Source organism: Polyodon spathula, chromosome 18, assembly GCF_017654505.1.
Source record: "Polyodon spathula isolate WHYD16114869_AA chromosome 18, ASM1765450v1, whole genome shotgun sequence".
Taxonomy (NCBI): Eukaryota; Metazoa; Chordata; class Actinopteri; order Acipenseriformes; family Polyodontidae; genus Polyodon; species Polyodon spathula.
This window is the reverse complement of record NC_054551.1, coordinates 22,707,332-22,726,091: the sequence shown is the minus strand read 5'-3', so window position 1 is coordinate 22,726,091 and position 18,760 is coordinate 22,707,332. Positions and strand designations below refer to the sequence as shown.

The 18,760-nt window shown below is 34.5% G+C and overlaps 1 protein-coding gene across 1 annotated transcript; it reads right to left on the bottom strand.

Annotated features, from left to right (window-relative positions):
- Positions 1-226: 226 nt before the first annotated feature.
- On the bottom strand, positions 227-7,216 carry LOC121294156 (regulator of G-protein signaling 4-like). Its single transcript, XM_041217751.1, has 5 exons — positions 7,103-7,216; positions 5,690-5,794; positions 3,536-3,597; positions 2,089-2,255; positions 227-1,794 (listed from the first exon to the last, which is right to left on the bottom strand). Exons 1-5 carry the CDS (start codon positions 7,144-7,146, stop codon positions 1,549-1,551), a joined length of 624 nt encoding a protein of 207 aa, XP_041073685.1. The 5' UTR covers positions 7,147-7,216; the 3' UTR covers positions 227-1,548.
- Between the last annotated feature and the right edge of the window lie 11,544 nt (positions 7,217-18,760).

Sequence of the window (18,760 nt, the reverse complement as noted above, 5' to 3'; positions counted from 1 at the left end):
CAGTTCAGGGCAAAGATGCACTAGCAGGGAAACTAGTGTAGCATGTACCAGAGCTGCACCATTTCATATGTATCCTACACAATATACTCCTGTCAAAATGTATTCAATACATATTGGAAAGAATTTAGACAGATTTTATTTATATTGCATATGACATGCACTAGTATAAGTAGTCGTATTATCTAGAGCTGACATTGTCACAATAAAGGTGGTGGCTGAGACTATATTAGAAAAACATCATTTTATTTCGTAACAGATTGTAATTAAGTTTAGCCCTACGTACAGTCAGAATGGCAGTCAAGCGCTAGGAATTTGTACATTTGGAAAGGTTCATTCGTGGACTAACATTTAAGCACAATACTCTTACAATTCAACACAGAGGGCTTGTGAAACACAGCAGAGTAAAGTAGCATGACATCTCTATCAGGATAACAAACAGACCTTGTGAGGAGGTCATGGTAATTAAGGTAATGACGGCAGTTCTGTTGCACAAAATCCTATAATGGCAGTTTTGAGCTGTAAACCGTCACCTCTCAATGACATTTCAATTTTACAAGTCGTACTGTAAAATGTTCTACCTCTTGTTAAGCAGCTTTAACTTGTGCATGTTAAATCCATACCTGGGGGAGGGGGGGGTAGGGAATTGTTTTGTTTTGAAAGGTCTATAATTTGTAATGGCAAATGTTTATTCTTAAAAGTGCTTTTAAAAAGGCAGAACTGCAACATAAAACTTTATCAAAATATAAAAATACATCTGCAATAAAAACAGAATCCACTATGATGCAAGATGAAACCATAACTTAGTGATGAATAACATAAATAAAACAATTCTTACAGCACATGTTGCCCACTGTACAGCAAACAGGATAAATACTAGTTACAGCATTCAATATTTTGTACATGCTCAGACAAAGATGAGCTTCAGTACAAAGAACAGGTAATTTGATACACAAGTTCCATATAACATATATAATGCATGACAGAAACAGTTTCATTAAAGTACAAGTTTTGTTTTCACATTTATACATAAATAACTTACACAGTACATCACAGCATCTAATGGGTCTCTTGACAGCAGTACAAGACATTATATAAAACAATAAATAAAATAAAGAATGTAAGCTTTGACAAACAAGTTTCATCAGAGCACCAGCTGGTATATGCACAAAGTTTTACATTTGTGAACTGGTTGGATTAAACAGGCTTGGGTCTATACCTGTTAATAACTTCAGGGTTTCCTGAAGTTATTAACAGCATCAGTGAATTGTTCTAGATTCAGTCGTACCCCAATTGAAAAATGCAATAGCAAAGCTTTACAAAGGATTCTCTGAGCTGAATTAGGAAAATCCAAGCAAAAAGGCCTGGATATTTCCAATAAGAGTGAATGGGGGTGGTCTTATATATTTTATTTTTTTTTTTCCCCATAGTTAGGTTAATATTATTGGTCTTTGCTTGATTAACTTGACAGCTCAGATTCCTCATTTTCAGATGACTGTGTTTGGCTATGGAGCAACGTAATGTACACTGAAGCTCTATTAGAGAAAGTTTTTATGCACACTGGGGAAATTGCTGGTTGAATTCAGTGGCCTTATTATTTCCTCTCTTCTGGGTCCCAAAACTGCTGCTGTTGGTCTGCTGTATCATGTCCTGATAGATCTTAGATTTCAAGAACCTTTGGTACGAGTCCTTTTCCATCAACAGAAAGATCTTCCTTTGAGCCTCATCAAAGCATGCAGTTGTGGGTTCTAAAAGGTTTCTGCTGGTCTCCTCTCTCGTTGAAGAATCAAGGTTGACCTTTATATGCAAAAACATTAAACATTTTAGTACAAATAAAAAATAAAAATAGAAGTCCTACAACATATATTATTTTGAGTATATTACTTAAATAAAAAGGTTACAGAAAATATATATATTTTTTAATCTAAGGGGAAAAAAAACTTAAATAGCAACAGAAAGCAAAAAAGAAAAAAAAATCTTAGGTCATTTTGTCTTAGATCTTTTTTGGTTTAAGCTCTTGAAAACCAAGTGTGACTAGGATGTTAATTTGATTGAGTTCCACTATTGCTATTGGAGCACATACACACTTACTTCTTTGGGAGACTGAACTGCAATGTATTGTTCATAAATACTCTTTGCCGTCGGGGCCAGTTTGGCTGGCAAATTAATTTTCTTATAATCTTCACAGGCCATCCAGAACTCTATATTCTCCTCACTGAACTCAGACTTCAGGAAAGTGACAAAAGCTGTCAGGCCATCTAAAAGACAAGAAGATCAATGTTAAGTTGTCATATCAAACCAAATTAACATTGCTGAAGAAAACTGCAAAGGTTCTGTGTGAATTTTGCAAAGTCTCATTTTTTGCATGTAGCATAAGTGAGGTAAGATTGCATTATCTTCAATCTAAAACCATGAAAGCCTTTGAATGTAAAATAAATGCATTAAGACCTATCCCCATATCTCAGGGATTTAACCCTAATAGATCAAGAGAGCACTGAAATGGAAAGGCCATCAAGTGAACGATTCTCAGGAGGTCAGTGATCCTTCGTAACATAACCCCACATGCTTCTATTTGAAAAACTGCCAGTATAAACAAATATCTCCTTCTAGGGCCACCCAGGACTGACTGGACACGTACTATCAATTAGATCATGAGAACCTCTCTCTGGTTGAGAATTGGCCAATAGGTCCACCGGAACTCGGGTCAAAAGTTCTAGCGATCCTTTATAGCAATGGATTCAGGGGGGGCAATTACTGTATAAACTAAATTTTGGGAGGACAAGGACTCTATAAAGCAAGATTTTATTTGCCAACATCTAGGTATTATTCCCATTTTACAGTATATTCAAATTGTATACTCATTTACTGCAAGGGTATAGGTCACCCTACTGCAAAACTAGTTATTATTTCTTTGCACAGGGCCATAGTCATTTGAGTGGTACAATTATACCTATGTATATTGATTAACACTTTATACTATTTGAACAATGATCATTTTGAGAAAAACAGCTGATTAAGTGACTGAAATCATCATGTGTTTGAATAACAATGTGCAACACAGACTTTCTAATGGATGAGAAGTATCATCTGAATTTCTGTAAACAGTTAATGAAAAAGAGAGGCGAGACTTTTTATTATTTGTCCAATTCACCATTTCACCTATCAACAATTAAGTAAATAATGACAAACATTTTTCTACCAAAGCCAATCACATATTTATACAATGAATTTGAGGACTACTATATGTGGGTTCTGTTGAAATTCTACATAATGGCTTTTATATTAGAACGTTCCCATAGCAAAGCATAGAAATACTTCTTTAATAGTTCTTAATTCTTAAAATAAAACCGAATTATACATATGTGGCATACACATACTGCACATTATTTAGAATAAATGCAATGTGTTCTAAAACTAGCGGATAGGGGACACTGCTTAGTTTTTTTTTTTTTTTTTTTTAATTCAGGGTAACAATCTGTTTAAGAAAAGCATAAACAAAATTGTGCATCATCTATTCAGTCCAATTCAAAATACTTACCCTCTTTATTTATCAGGATTTCTAAGGATTCACCCCATTTCTGGACTTCTTCAGCACTGACCCTATAGATATATAGATAAAAGATAAAATATATATAATATATATTATATATATATATATATATATATATATATATATATATATATATATATATATATATTATTCTATGAATACGTTTTTTGTATCTAAAACCCTTATGCAAAAAACATAGATGTGTATAATCACAATAATTAGTTTGATAGTTGTGTGGAAAGAAGGATTTCCAAAATGATATATGACTGCAGCTATATCCTTAATTATAATTTCCAATTATCTTACATTGAAATGATATATTTTAAGCACAGCTTCAATTGAACAGACATTTCTGGACATTATACACTAAGGGGTAGATTTACTAAGATGAGTCAGTCGAAGCGCAAATATACCGCAATTTGCATTTTCGATACGACAATTCACAAAGTATACGTTTTGTCATATGTACTAAGAGAAAATATGTTAGTGAAAAGAGCCGCAATATACTCATTTAAATATTTGTTACGTCATCTTAGCGAGATCTCTAGAATTGCGAGTGTAGCGCGACATTGTTTCAAATAAATAGTGAGGGTTGAGTTGTGGTTTGCTGCAGCAGTGTTCGAAGGATAACCTCTATACACTCAAGGCTGCAAGAATAAAAAAAACATTGTTTTTGTTAAATGTAGAGATCATCTGTTCATAGAGTGTATAGAGGTTATCCTATGTATATATATATAAATGAAAGGCAGTTTAATCCCATCAGATTCTATAGTGGGGCCCCCCCCCCCACCCCCTTTACCACCAAAAAAAAATGTGTTTCTATGAAAAAGCTTTTCAGAATCATACAGTAGCCCCTTACTAAACTGGACATATTTGTCTGACATAAGGACAGGTTTAAAAATAATACAATAAAAGCGCACACAAATACATTTATATTGCTCAATATATTTAAATGTAAATCATTGTGCTGAAACAACACTAATGTGCTACAATTACATTATGTAGAAATATAAATCTGTATAGTAGGCATATACAGTATACACTACAGTAGTAAAATCAAATGAATACCTCGTGCACTGTCTTTTTTACTTTAGCCTGCTGTAGGCTACCGTTAACACAAAATAAACCATGCCGCTGTACTGCACACATTGGTGTACAAGGCAAATAAAAGATTTTTTTAAATTGAAACTCAATGATTTTAGCAGTTTCTTTTTTATTATTATTATTATTATTATTATTATTATTATTATTATTATTATTATTAACTTGGCCTACTTAGTAGCCTAGACAATTACCACAACATAGGTCATGGTCCTGTACAGATGCTCAGAATGAAATGGAGGGGTTACCGGCAGTCTATTGCTCCCAGCATATTGGAGAAACCAGAAATGTCAGAGAAATTTGTTTTCAAGGTTTGTAAGTACACCCTGCTTTTAGGGAAAATTAAGCACTTTGGTGTTCACCTCAAAAACGCATTGAGCACAACTGGCAACGTATGAGAAAAAGTGGACTGGGAAATGTCAGCAACAATTACAGCTGTTTAAAACGTGCTTTCAAAAGTTCTTAACAAATTGATGCAATTGTAAGTGTCGCTATTGCCGGCAGCTTTAATACATTTCATTTGAATATTTGAGAACCCTCATTTGCATCTCCACCCCATGTAAGCAAGGTATGCAGGAAAGCTCGTAATTACATATTCATCTAAGGCTGAACAGCAAAGAAAAACTGCTGCCCCAAAGCGTTCCCTAAAAGTCGCTAACAGTATTGCGCCTGTTTATTGTATTTTACCTTAGACTTCCGACTCGTTTGCAACTATTGTAACAGCCGCAACACTTTAATACATCTACCCCTATGTGCCTTAAATGGCTCTTAAATCATGTATAGGCTACTGTATGGGGGGTTATGTTTGTTCTCCCTATGGTTTGCCCATTAACCACAACTTAAAAGGGCATATATTGTATTACAAGAAGGGGTCAAATGGAAAATGTTATGACATCATGATGAGATGTTGTACAAACTAATCCTGTAAAAACACACTGGCTAAAATGTGAATATGTTACCTCTGTCTATTATGAACAGGCAACAACATTGTAACAGATATACTGTAGCTTGCAGTCTGTATTGAAGTATTGGAGTACTCACTTCTTTGCACCAGCTGCTTGTTCCTTTTTGCTGTTGCTGTTTGGATCACATACAGATTCTGGCTTTTGTAAAAAGACGCCAAGACGGTGCTTCATATCTTTTGCACTAAGGGATGAAAAACAATAATATTGATGTTAATACTTGATTTGGCTCTATAAGCATTTATATGCTGATAAAACTATTGTGTATATGGTAGGACACTGTACAGAGGGATGTGCAGGATGCATTTCATATTTTACAGTGCAGACTGTTTTGGGACAGATTATTACTTAACATATCGAAGTGAAAAACAATATTGTTCTGCTGAGAGATTGGAAATCTGTTTGGGGTTCTTGTTACATTACATGGTAAGTTACTAGAGAAAGTTTCCTTTTCTAAATATCTAGGTATATCTTAAACTAGGCTATACTGTATAATGGGTGGATAATCTAATTGGGCTTTACTGCCTATTTTGATTGGATCGCCAATAATACTTCCACCAGAGGATTGCATACAGTACTCGTAGTGATCCCGCCCTCTGTCAGACTTGTCTATAGAACACATAAAAGAAGCGCTGGACAAAAGAAATAATGTGTCAGATATCAAAGTGGATATGAGAGTGGCAGTGATGAAGCCAATTTGTTTGAAAACATTAAAAGTAGACCGGACATTTCCATCATTGGATTTAAAAAAATGTCGAATTGATGATGGCAGCAGAAACCCAGAGGCAGTGTAAACTGCCTGCTACTGTAGTAAGGCTTCTTTTTTAAGTTAAGCATGTGTGTGTTTTTTTTTTTTAGAAGGGTTTAATTAAGCAACAGCCTAAATGTTTTGTGTCAGACTTTGTTGGCGTCAAGTACCACACACATTTATGAACTGTTGGCTTTTCCATTGGAATTGTTTTGTGTTAAAGGTTTTTAAACGCTTGGTACTTCTCTATATGAGTGTTCTGGCACAAAGTGACTAGCACTGGCTGTAGTTTAGACTCTAAGAATTCTGTTACTTTGGCTGTGCCAAGGGTTTGAATATGTATAGGAGAATTATATTTTCCATTTGAACTCCCGGAGATGTGAAACTGTTTATCACTGTATTTAATAAATAATCAATAACAAAAATGTTGTAAATACATATAGGACAGAAACTGTTTAATAATTCAGAAGTTTCTGTCATACTTTCCTTGATGTATCTGCTTTTTAAAATAAAACAATTAAACACATGTACCACATAGTGTATCAACACCATGCATATTTCTATTATAAGACATACCAATGGACAAAAAAGTTTTTTTGAAATGTATAGTCAAACATGCATGCTGTACACTGCTTAACATAAATACATGACTGATCAAGTAATTCAATACTAGTTACTGAAATATGCAAAGTACAAACCACCGGTGCCATTAACTTTAAACACAGAGAAAAATGAAAGCCATACCTTCTCAAGCATGTTGCAGGCAATGCAGCAAGTCCTTTACACATTTTGTTGTTATAATTCTCAAAAGTAAATGTCAAGTGATAGCTGGTGAGCCAAGTGTCTATCACTGTTTTGTTGCTGTGTCTATCTTTCCCCACTCAGTTAGCTTGGTTCTTATAGCTTATAGTCTCTGGACTGGGGCCAGCTGGCTAGCCAATCATGTGTACGCATTTAAAAAAAACAGCCCTGCTGAGAGCAGAGAGCAGAGGAAGGGAGAGTAATGCAGACACCATATGAGAAAAAACATGGCACTGAAAGTCAGTGCCCAAGCAAGGGCTGTTAACAGTAATTTGATTAAAACATCTTTCTATCACTGCAGAAAACTGCATTTTACTATTTTTTTTTTTTTTTTGTTTCAATTGAAGCATATTTAAAATTATCTTATAAGATTCAACTTATGACTTTTTGAGGGGTTGTATTTAAAATCAAACAAAAGCTTCCAAAGCTGGCATTGCATAGCCAATAAATGTGCTTCAGCATTATTTAGACTTGAACACACATAAAAATGTCCAGCACGCATAAGCCATAAGCACAGGTTTGAAATGATATTCCACTGGGCACCCTGAGTACATGCAGCTACATACAAACTAACTGGATCGGTGTAGGTACAGTACTCAGCATGTCATGTCAGACACTTCTACTGTACTGTATGTACACGAGCTAGTGAACAATGTGGTAGGTATTTGTCTAACCTTTGGTCAATGGGAGAATTTGCAGTATTTTCTGAAAGGAAACAATGTCTGTATTATAAATTAATTTGGGAGAAAACTTGCAGTAAAGCTGTGGCCAGCAGTTTTGCATCACCCTGTAGAATGAATACATGTTTCATAAAGTCCAGCGAAACCTGTTGAATAATGTTATGTTAACATATTGAATTACATAACGCTATTTAATTTTCCATATCAGTACAACAAAAAGCAGAAACTTGAAAAATGTGACATTTTAAAATCTAACATGAAATACTGTACTACTATTAGGTAATATATCATTGTAGTTACTTTGATTATATGATGTTAAATAAAATATCTAAATTATGTTCATATAGTTTTTTTTTTTTTTTTTTTTTTTAATTATGTCTCAATCCTAAATGATGCAGAGCTTGTAATTGTAAAAGGTTTCTTTTTAATTTCACTACATTAGCCAATTTACCACCTCAGAAGACATGGATTCAGGTTGGCAAGAATCATATAATACATACGTAACACCATATGAAATCTGTAGTCCCCATATTTAACTTCTATCATTTAAAAGTAGTCCATGGGGACCTATTTATTTGTGGCAAACTGGCATACAGTACTGCATTACCCTTGGTCTCCAAAAGTGAAAAAAAAAAGTCAATTTGACTTCTGACCAGAAAATAAATATATTGTATTTTAAGAATCCAAAGTTTTTAGGGTAATATCACTATGTCCAACTGTAACATTATATTAATTAGGAAAGCCAAATTTCCCATTTATATTAAGTCTTATATTTTTAATATTTTTATGTAAAGCCTAGCATCTGCCACTTTGATGATGTATGTCAACATAATGTTTATGCTTGACAATATTTTTCCTAAGGCACTGCAGAGTATACAGATGCAAAATATTACAGTTGTCACCCATAGGAACAAAAAATATATAATACGACATTTATGAAACTTATATTTTCCCCAACTTTTTTTAATAATCTCATCATATAATAAAAATATATTATCAAGACATTTTATACATTTGTAATACACCAAAATTGGCCCCTTTTCTAGATATGAAAAATATATGAGATATATGGTAAATATATGTGTATATATGTTAAATATATTGTTAATGCTTTGAAAATATAAAGTAAATATATTGAGACATAAAATTAATGAGAAAAATGCATTACGTTTACATTTGAAATATGACATTTAATATATAGTATGTTCTTGTGTATGTCACATAATAAAAAACAAAGAATATTGAGGACAAGAAGGGCTCTTAGAATGAACTAACTTTATGGATTAATAAAGGCAGCAACACAACTGGTTTTATAACACCTTTGACAGAGATTGCCAAAGGCAGTGACTCACCGCTCACTAACACAAACACACATACACAGAGACCTCTCCACTCTTGTGGCGCACACTCCTCTCAGGGCAATTTTCCCAGATTAATAACAAATCACAGAAATACTCCCAAATGAACCATAAACATGTAAAACATAACTTGAACAATTATCACTAAAACAGTAATCACATATTTACAATAATCAACAAATAATAGCAGTTTCCACACAAAAATCCCAAAGAATGCCTTCAGAAATATTTTGTACAGAAGGAAAATATTTTGAACAGAAGGAAAAGCTGAAGGCATCGACCTCTGTGCCAGCTGACAAATGCATTAGTAACAAGACATTAGCTGTGCCCAAATCGTTTGGGAAAAAAAAAAAGTGATTAGGAGAACACTTTGGCTTCTTTGAGAACATGTTGTGCTTGTAAAACACATTTCCTTTATTTATTTTTGTTACCGTGCTTCGATTCTGTCTGTATGAACGCAGTTAGCTTGCATTCTTTGTATGTTTATTGGCTGCATAAACACATTTATTTTAAATTTTATGTTACTTATTTGTTTGTGCAGTTTTGTATAATAATAATATACCTGTATAGAGACACATTTCTGTTCAAAAGTTGTTGTTTTTTTTTAATTATTTTTATGCACTCAGCTGGTATATGCACATTTTAGTATATAACCTCAATTATTTTGAATTTTGTCTTGCTTATTTACAGAGTTGTGGTTGTATAGTATCATGTATAAATAATATAGTGTATAAAGACTCATTTCTGTAGTTTTTCATCATTTTCTGCAGTTGCGCTGTATGTGTAGATTAACAAATTTCTGTTCAAATGCCCACTTATTTAAATTATGTAGGTTCTGCAGGTGCTTTATGTGACACAGCTGGATAAAACTACAACTTAAATCAGACTGTTTGCCCTTTCATTATTATAATTCTGTTGTTTTTAACATGGCTGTCAGGCTTATGGCGGTTCTAGTGTTAATGTATTTTTATTAATTTCCAAAATATTTACACCAATTTGTTGCTAAATATATTTTTATATGTATATAAACAGCATCTATAAATAATGTCTTTAAAATGTATGACAAATGTAAGGCAAAAACATAATATATTTTAAATGTATGGTAAGTTTGTTGCAAAATATATATTGCAAAATATATATATTTTACTCAGTTAAATAGGATTAAATATTAATGTATTAAAAAAGCACATTAAAAATATCTGGTGCATTTGGAATATATTTTAAATATAATTTAATCTGTGAGCCATATATTTATTTTATATGTTGAAAATATATGGTAATGTTATAAATATACTATTCCTATATTTAATATGTTTCCCATTCATAAAAAATATATTTTCTTTCCGTATGGGATCATACATTAAACATGAGTTTGTTGATAATTAATTCAATCAAATGGTACATTTTTAAAACAACAGTAATCCATCGCATATCTACCAGTTACATATCTGCCATAACTGTTTATCCACCATAATCAATCTCTTCAGTAACATTAGTTTATTATTGAACACAGAAGATTAGTGGAGAGATTGCAGATCTTACCAAAGTTTTTTGTACACTATTGTATGTGCTCCGTGTGCAACCATTGCTGGCAATGTCACATGAGCTGTTCAGTGTGTTGATATGTAAATAAATTCTGTTCGCCAGCGAGGTGTATCAACTTCAACCTCCGTCTCGATTTCCTGCCTGTCACTCAGCAGCGAATGCACGCACCCACACAGAAGACGGCTACTTTGTCACAAGCATTAATCCCCTGTATCTTTCTAAACAAGGGATTTAGGGGCGCTCCCTAACAATAGCTGAATCTCAAACCAATAATTGTGTGAATATAATAATTGTTACAGCTGTGTATAATGGTATTTAAAACAAGATTCATTTATCCGCTTTTTTACATATCTGCCCTTACTCTGGTTGATTGATTGGATTGAGTAGTGTTGTTCCAAGGGATTTCATAAAAACACCAGGTGCTCAGTGTTTGGTATTTGAGTTAAAATTGTAAAAATTAGTTGATTAAAAATCTGTATAAATTGCCATTCGAAAAGACATGATTTTAAATTAATGCATGAACAGCAAAGATACGACCATGCTCTGCTTGAATAAAGAAGATCGCCTGGTTGCTATTGGCATGTTTGAAGGAAACCGACTTCAATCACATACTGGATGGCCTAGGGTCACCACACCAGCCCAGGACCGTTATTCTGACTGTTGCGTTGTTCAAGCCAACCGTTGGGGTGGTGGAAGTATGATGATGTGGGGAGGAATCTCCTTTAACACAAGAATGCCTTTAGTGCAGATTGAGGGCAACCTTACTGCTCAGCGATTGACAAAGTTCTTGAGGCAACAGTTTTTCCGTTCCTGCAAGCCAATCCGGAAGTGTCGATTTTCCAGAAGGACAATGCAAGAACGCACAGTGCTAGGATTACAATTGCATGACTTCAAGAAAACAATGTTGAGGCCTTGTCGTGACCAGCTTTTCTGACCTGACCAAATCGCCAGTGCCATCCACAGGAGACAACCACGACCAGCCAACTTTCACCAGCTGCAGCAATAAGATATGCAGGCATTCACTACCAATACTCCAGACTAAGGAGAATATTCCAAATCAACCATAGCCTGAACCTTTATTCAACCTTCCTCCTGTTTATGTATAGTGGACTAGTCAAATGTGGTTGTTCATCAAGAGTTCAGTAAAGCTTATCCCAATTGTCTTTTAAACTCATCAGCTGATTTTATATAGGGTGGAGAATATGATTTTTTTATAGCATTAAAGGCGCAATAAGATATATAGTAGTTTGTTTTTTCTATTTATTTATTTATTTTCCTGCAACAAAGCTGTCAGTTCTACTGATGCAAGTCAACAATGGGGAAAAAAAAACAGCCGTGTTTCTAAAGCATAATTTGCAAAGTTCTCTTTATGCAAATGTACAACTTGGCAAACACTGTGGCCTTATGGAAACATGAGTATGCATTGCATTGTCTGTTTGCCTGTCAACACCTGTCATGTTTATAATGAAGTGTAAAACATTGTGGAAAAAAGGATATATATATATATATATATATATAATATATATATATATATATATATATATATATATATATATATAGATGGTAGAATTGCAACCTGTGATTTTCAATGGGTGTTTTTTCTATTGCAAAAGTCTTATAACCAGGGTAGGTTTTGTAAAGAATAATATGTTTTAATTGCCCTGCTAGGAGACTGCATAGTAAATTCAAGATTAAAATTAAGTTAATAATTTGGGGTCACATTTGGATTTAAGATCTAGGATTAGAGTTATGTGTGGATGTTCCTGGAGCATTCAGATCCAGACAAATCGACAATGTTTGTGTGTGAGTGTGTGTTATTTACAGACTTCTATAGTATTCTATATACTGTAGTGTACTATGTTTTAATGATTTTAGACATTTTCTTCTTTAAAATTGCTTATTTAATTTGTATATCTGGGCTGGGTTGCACCAGTTGTGTGAAAGTTGTTAATCATCTTAGTTAAAGCGTAAGTCTTTATTAGTGTTGATTTTACACACTACTAACTTTTCATGGGTTGCACCAGCTATGCTAGTTATAACATAATGAGATAGTTGATTTATCAGTTCCACCCTTTCCAATATAATTCCGGCAGTAGCACCCCTTCGCAACTATACCATTCTCTCAAAACACCTCCCTCCTTGGTATACTAAAGATCTTAAAGATCTTAAAATTAAGGGACATCGTTTTGAGTAGAAGTGGAAAACATCTGGGCTCTGCATTGACTTTGATATTTGGAAATCACATATCAAACAGTATCAGACAGCATTGACTAATGCTAAAGCATCTTATTTTTCGGGTATTATTTCATCAGGTAAGAATCGTCCAGCTGTTCTCTTCAATACAATTAACAAACTTCTTAATCCTAAAGCAACAAGCTCAGTGCAGGATGATCAAACTGATAAAATTGAAACGATTAGGGTTCAGATGTCCACTACTACAACTGCTTGTGCTCCTTTAGAGTCCTGCATAATTGGTAGTGTAGCTGGTAGTTTTATGGAATTTATATCAGTGACTGAGGCGGAGCATAAGGCTGTGGTTTTGAAAATTAATTCCACAACCTGTAGTTTAGATCCCTGGCATACTTGGGTTAGTAGGGAGTGTCTTCCTGTTCTGGCTCCAACCTTAACTTGCACTGTAAATTCCTCATTGTCATCTGGAAGAGTTATTTCTGCTTTAAAACTGACTGTAGTTAAACCACTACTGAAGAAACATAACCTCTCTCCTGAAGAACTTTAGAATTACAGGCCTATCTCCAAAATCCTGTTTCTTTGAAAACTGGTAGAAAAAGTAGTGGCAATCCATCTTCAGGAGTATTTCTACAGAAATGAGATGTTGGAGAAGTTTCAGTCTGGTTTCCATTCAGGACATAGCACAGAGACTGTGTTAGTACGGGTCTGTAATGATCTCCTTTGGTCTGATGATTCTGGTCATCTATTTTAGTATTACTGGCTCTTTCGGCCATTTTTGATACTGGACACCACAGAATCTTATTGGAGAGAATGCATAATCTTACTGGAATTGGAGTCATTGCCTTCTAGTGGTTTTGCTCATATTTGTCACACTGACACAAATTTGTTTCTTTGGGTCATTCATTTTCTGAAACCGATGATGCCCTTTGCTGTTTAGTGTGTATATGCTCCCCCTTGCATCCATCATTGCTAAATACAACATTGGATTTCACTGCTATGTTGATGACACACAAATATACTGTTCATTTCCCACTGAATCAGAAATGGCAGTTGCTGCCTCAATGTTTGAGTGAGATCAAAGCATGGATGACTGCTAATTATCTGAAAATGAATCCACAAAAGACAGAGGTGCTGTTGGTTGGCTCCAGGCACAATTTGGCTAAAGTGCTTTGTATTAACCCTTTGCGATCCATTTATTCAGCACTTGTCAGGTGCATCAGGACCAATTTATTTTCAGATGCTCTGTTTATTTTACACGTGCTGTTTATTTTTTTTTCCAAGTAAAACGGGTTTAAAAGGCATTGCATGGCAAAAGGACATCAGTACTGCATCTCCAGCCAAGCCCTACCCCTTGTTCGCTGTATTTCACATACCTCTTTATAGATGTGCATACTGATAAATCCTCTCCTGATTACTCTTTTTATCACCAAACTCCTCAATAATGCGATCGAAATCATTATTTCATTACTATAACGTCTCAAAAAGCTCCGACATCAGACTGGACAGAGAAAATGCAAAGTCAGACCTGGTCCGACAGAGGATCATAAAGTAGTCAATTTGAGGAGAAACAGTCCTCCCTAACCCACGTGAGCACCAGAGCCAATACGATGTTCCCTTTGGAATCCCGGTTCTGTAACATTTTAAGGTAATTATTACCACTATTGTCCATTCCATCAGAAAAAAACCTTAAGCCATCTTTGAAAAACAGCCCAAGTATGTGTTGGAAATACTTCTCAGACTGATCTGACTGCAAAGGATAACAAGTCCAAGTGCCCTGAAAAATACAAGCATTAGCAGAAACATGCCCACAACAATAAAATGTTATTAACCTTTTGTAAATGACAAATCCTATACCCAAATTGGATTTGAATGTCCAGGGCTAGCATAATTAAATCAGTCTTCCTCTCAACACACCCATTTGAGGACTGAAAACATTGCAGAGGAGTAGTACATTGAATGTTTAAATGTACTCAAAGCATTAGACTGATTAGGACTAAACCTCTTAAATGTCCCCATGTGGGGAGTACTTCAAACAAACGTGGGCCTCTGCACGTCACACTGGTCAGACACATCCAAAAGAAAAACTACAAAAGCTTTGGTGAAAAGAGAGATTTGGATAGGAAAATCTATTCACTAAACCTGTATGCCTGAAGTAAACATACAATAAAGTAATACATATAAAATAAATAAACATTTTGACTTATGCCTTCATCCTCACAAATACTATAAAGCTATAAACATTTGCGACCAAAATATTTGGCGAATCACACCCATAAAACCTATTTTGTGCCAGAAATGTTGTTAACCTGTTGCAGTATATGAAGTATGTATTGTTAGTGGAATTTGATATTCATGCCAAACATGTCTGCAGATTTTTTTCAGTTGTCTGACTGCTTTACTTTTATAATTATGTCACAAGTGGTTATAATTTGGCACCAAAGTAATTAGTTCTGTGTTTTTCTTTCGCTTTTACACTTACCTGTGTTGTTGTCACTGTGTTTGTGTTCGTATATCACTATAGAATCGAAACACTGTTTCCTTCTTCTGTTATTTTTTGTTTGGTATGAGAAATTTCCTCACTTGGAGGAGCTCCCACCCCCATCACTTAACGGTGGTGAATGGAAACACACGGGGGGAAGATAAAATGGACAGGCAGGAAGCAGGAGGAGAGCGGAGGAAGGAGAGTGGATTTTGAAGGATACAGGATAAGAAACAGAGAATACCGATTCGAAAAGAAAGAAACCACGGACAAAAACAAAAGAACTAGCAGGACCTGGAAAGGAAACATTGGACTCTTGTTATAGGGTAATTACTGGTGGTTGGTGGCCACCCTATTGATCGGGACTGGGTTTATATCTCGCCATTATGTTTTGTTTTTGCTTGTTGTTGCGCTATACTATTCTATGCGCAATCTTTACCTTTTTGGACACTTACTGTGCTGTGTCATTTTTTTTTTTTTTTTAGAGAAATTCTTTTACAAACCACACAAGACTCACTGGATTAATTTTTACAGTAGTGTTTTTTTTTTTTTTAAGGTATCCAGGGTCTTCATCCACGATTGCTTTCGGTGGTCCAGAAATTCACCAGGTCCCAGATACGGAGAAAGAGATTAGGGAAGGTTACAACCATTCGGTCACAAAGGTCCTTGGCCTTTTCAAATACAAGTGACGTAGTCGGTACTTATTAATTGTATACTTACCTGTGGTTACCCCTGGTCACCCTACCCATAACATTTACCATATTTGAAAAATTAATCAACATACAATTGCAGTTTTTAGACAATAAAATACAACAGTCTCCTTGTTTTTAATGCAGCCACCTAAAATATGATACCAGTCAATAGTGTATTTCCTTGTTCAGGAATCAGTCATTAACCCATCAAAAAAAAACTAGCATGGCACATTATGACTATAGCTCACCAGAAGTATGCTAAAACTATACTTAAGCATACACTACACTGCAGCTGTTAGCAAGAAGCATAATTGTCCAGGTAATGAAAAAACAGTAGCTACAGTTCTGAATGTATGGTACTGTAATAAATATACTGTTTATAAATATGAAAATATTTAGCAAAGTTTCAGCATTTTCAGCGGGTAGTGACGTAGGTAGTGACATGGGTAGTGACCACCTTAGTTACATTACTTTTACACAGCCACAGCAAATACGACTACTAACAGCAGTCAGCAATTTCCCAGCAGTATCAGTTAGTTGCTGTACATGCTGGAATCAAAATTGGCCAGCAGTTCCCAGGGAGGACTAAATGATGCAGAAGTCCATCCATTCCTGGTCAATCCTGACCGCACAAATGTGATGCTTGAAAGCAGTGTCAATCCCATTTTGTTTCAGGTATCATCCTTGTGAAGAGCCAATTAAGAGAAAGCTCTCTCCACATGTGCATTAGATATTGGCATGTAGCTTTATGGCCCTGACAGCCAGTTCTTTGAAGCAGTGATTTCCACCTGCAGCTGTATATTTGTTCACTGTGAGCCAAAAGTCTTCCAAAGTGCACTCCTCTGTTATGATAGAGGAAGCAATACTTCTCCATTGTATTTCGATAACATCAACTGGACTTGTGAAAAACTGGATTGGCAGTTCACTCACCCGTGGTTTCTCTTTAGACATGATTGCTTTAGGACTAAACAGTTCAATTTTCTTCAGCGTATCCATTGATTCGGGCAGTCATGATTGATATTGGGTCAGTAGTTGTTTGGTGAACTCAATGCTGTATGTATTCCATTTCCTTCATGTAGGTACAATGTTATTGGCTTCTGATATTTCAATTATTAGACATTCAATAATTTTACTTTCAGCTCATTGGATTTTACTTTATTTTAGTTGTGCTTATATATGCTTATATTGGAATATATATATATATATATATATATATATATATATATATATATATATATATATATATATATATAAACTTTTAGAAATTAGAATATTCTCGCTCAAAGATCTAAAACAAGCTAAAATTATCATCACCCGCACAATGCGATTTTTACCAGCACAGACAAAATAAAAAACACGAACCAGCCCGATCTGACAACACTGCCCTCCTCTATGCAAACAATGCTTACATAAAGTCAAATGGGTGGAACTCATTTGCATGCTATCTCTGGATTTAGCAAAAATTATATATTTAGCTAAATCTGCTTGCCAAGTATAAAACAGATTTATAAACTGGAGCTCTTTTCTATGATTTATTTCACATGCTGGATTTAAATGTTGAAAATCTGCTAAATATTTTCAGATTTATTAATTATATCTGGACGCACACATTTAAACATTTATTTAAGGGATTTATAACTCTGAAAACCTGTGTGTCCGGATTTAGCAGTAAACTTATATATTTGTTTTGAAAATAAGTATTTATGTGCAAGCAGCAAAGATTTAGCTAACAAAATCTCCTCACCAACTAAAAAAAGAAAGATTTAAAAACTGGAGCTTTTTTTTTCTCTGATTTATTTCACATCCTGGATTTAAATGTTGAAAATGATAAATATTTTCAGATTTATAAATTATATTTGAAAGTACACATTTACAAATGTATTTAAATGTTTTTCAAAAGATTTATAAATTTGAAAAAAAAAAGATGTTTTGTTTAAATCTGTGAAAAATTAAGATTTAGGCTAAGTCTGGGCAGAATGTGTTAAAATGTTAACACTTGTTTTAACACTTGAGGCCCCACGGTTTTTACTGTATCTTCTTTATAAATTACAAATATGGTGTGGTGGAGATAAATGTACCTTGCTGATAAAACCACTGAAATGTCAGCACCAGACAGAACTTTGTGAGTAGCTTAGTCAGTAGGTGTACCTTAGCTTATGGTTGTTAAGATCATAGCATCGACTCACACTGTTGGAAAGCATCTCAATACAAAGGTACTGCAATTATAGTGACTATAACCTCTCTTTGAAATGCATATTAGTACTTAGTTAACAAAGAAACTTCAACACAGTTAGCAGTAATGGAAACATTTAACAAATAATTCAGAATCCTTGGAGACATTTCCAGTTGCACCTGTTGTTAACCCAGACGGCTACCATTAGGTAAGGAGAATTAGAATGTTTCTGCATCATTATAACATCTTACAAAGTGGTTGTACATACCCTTTTTAACACTATATGTTTAATTTATAGCACAAGTTTTTTGAAGATTGACACCCGAAATATTAGCATAACACCTCCTTAATTATCATAAAATGAGACCAACTGGTGCAGTAGAAGTTAATTTAAACCGATGCCATAATAAAACAGGACAGGGTCAAGTAGGTTTTTTTTTTCAAGAAAAATAAGTCATAGCGTGCTACCTCTATTTCCGTTGTA

Excerpts from the sequence above, each read along its gene's own strand:
- LOC121294156 (XM_041217751.1), bottom strand. The coding sequence starts at position 7,146 with ATGTGTAAAGGACTTGCTGCATTGCCTGCAACATGCTTGAGAAG. Across the intron at positions 5,795-7,102 it reads CCTGCAACATGCTTGAGAAG|TGCAAAAGATATGAAGCACC; the intron begins GTATGGCTTTCA and ends TTCATCCCTTAG. Across the intron at positions 1,795-2,088 it reads CAGTTCAGTCTCCCAAAGAA|GTCAACCTTGATTCTTCAAC; the intron begins GTAAGTGTGTAT and ends TTGCATATAAAG.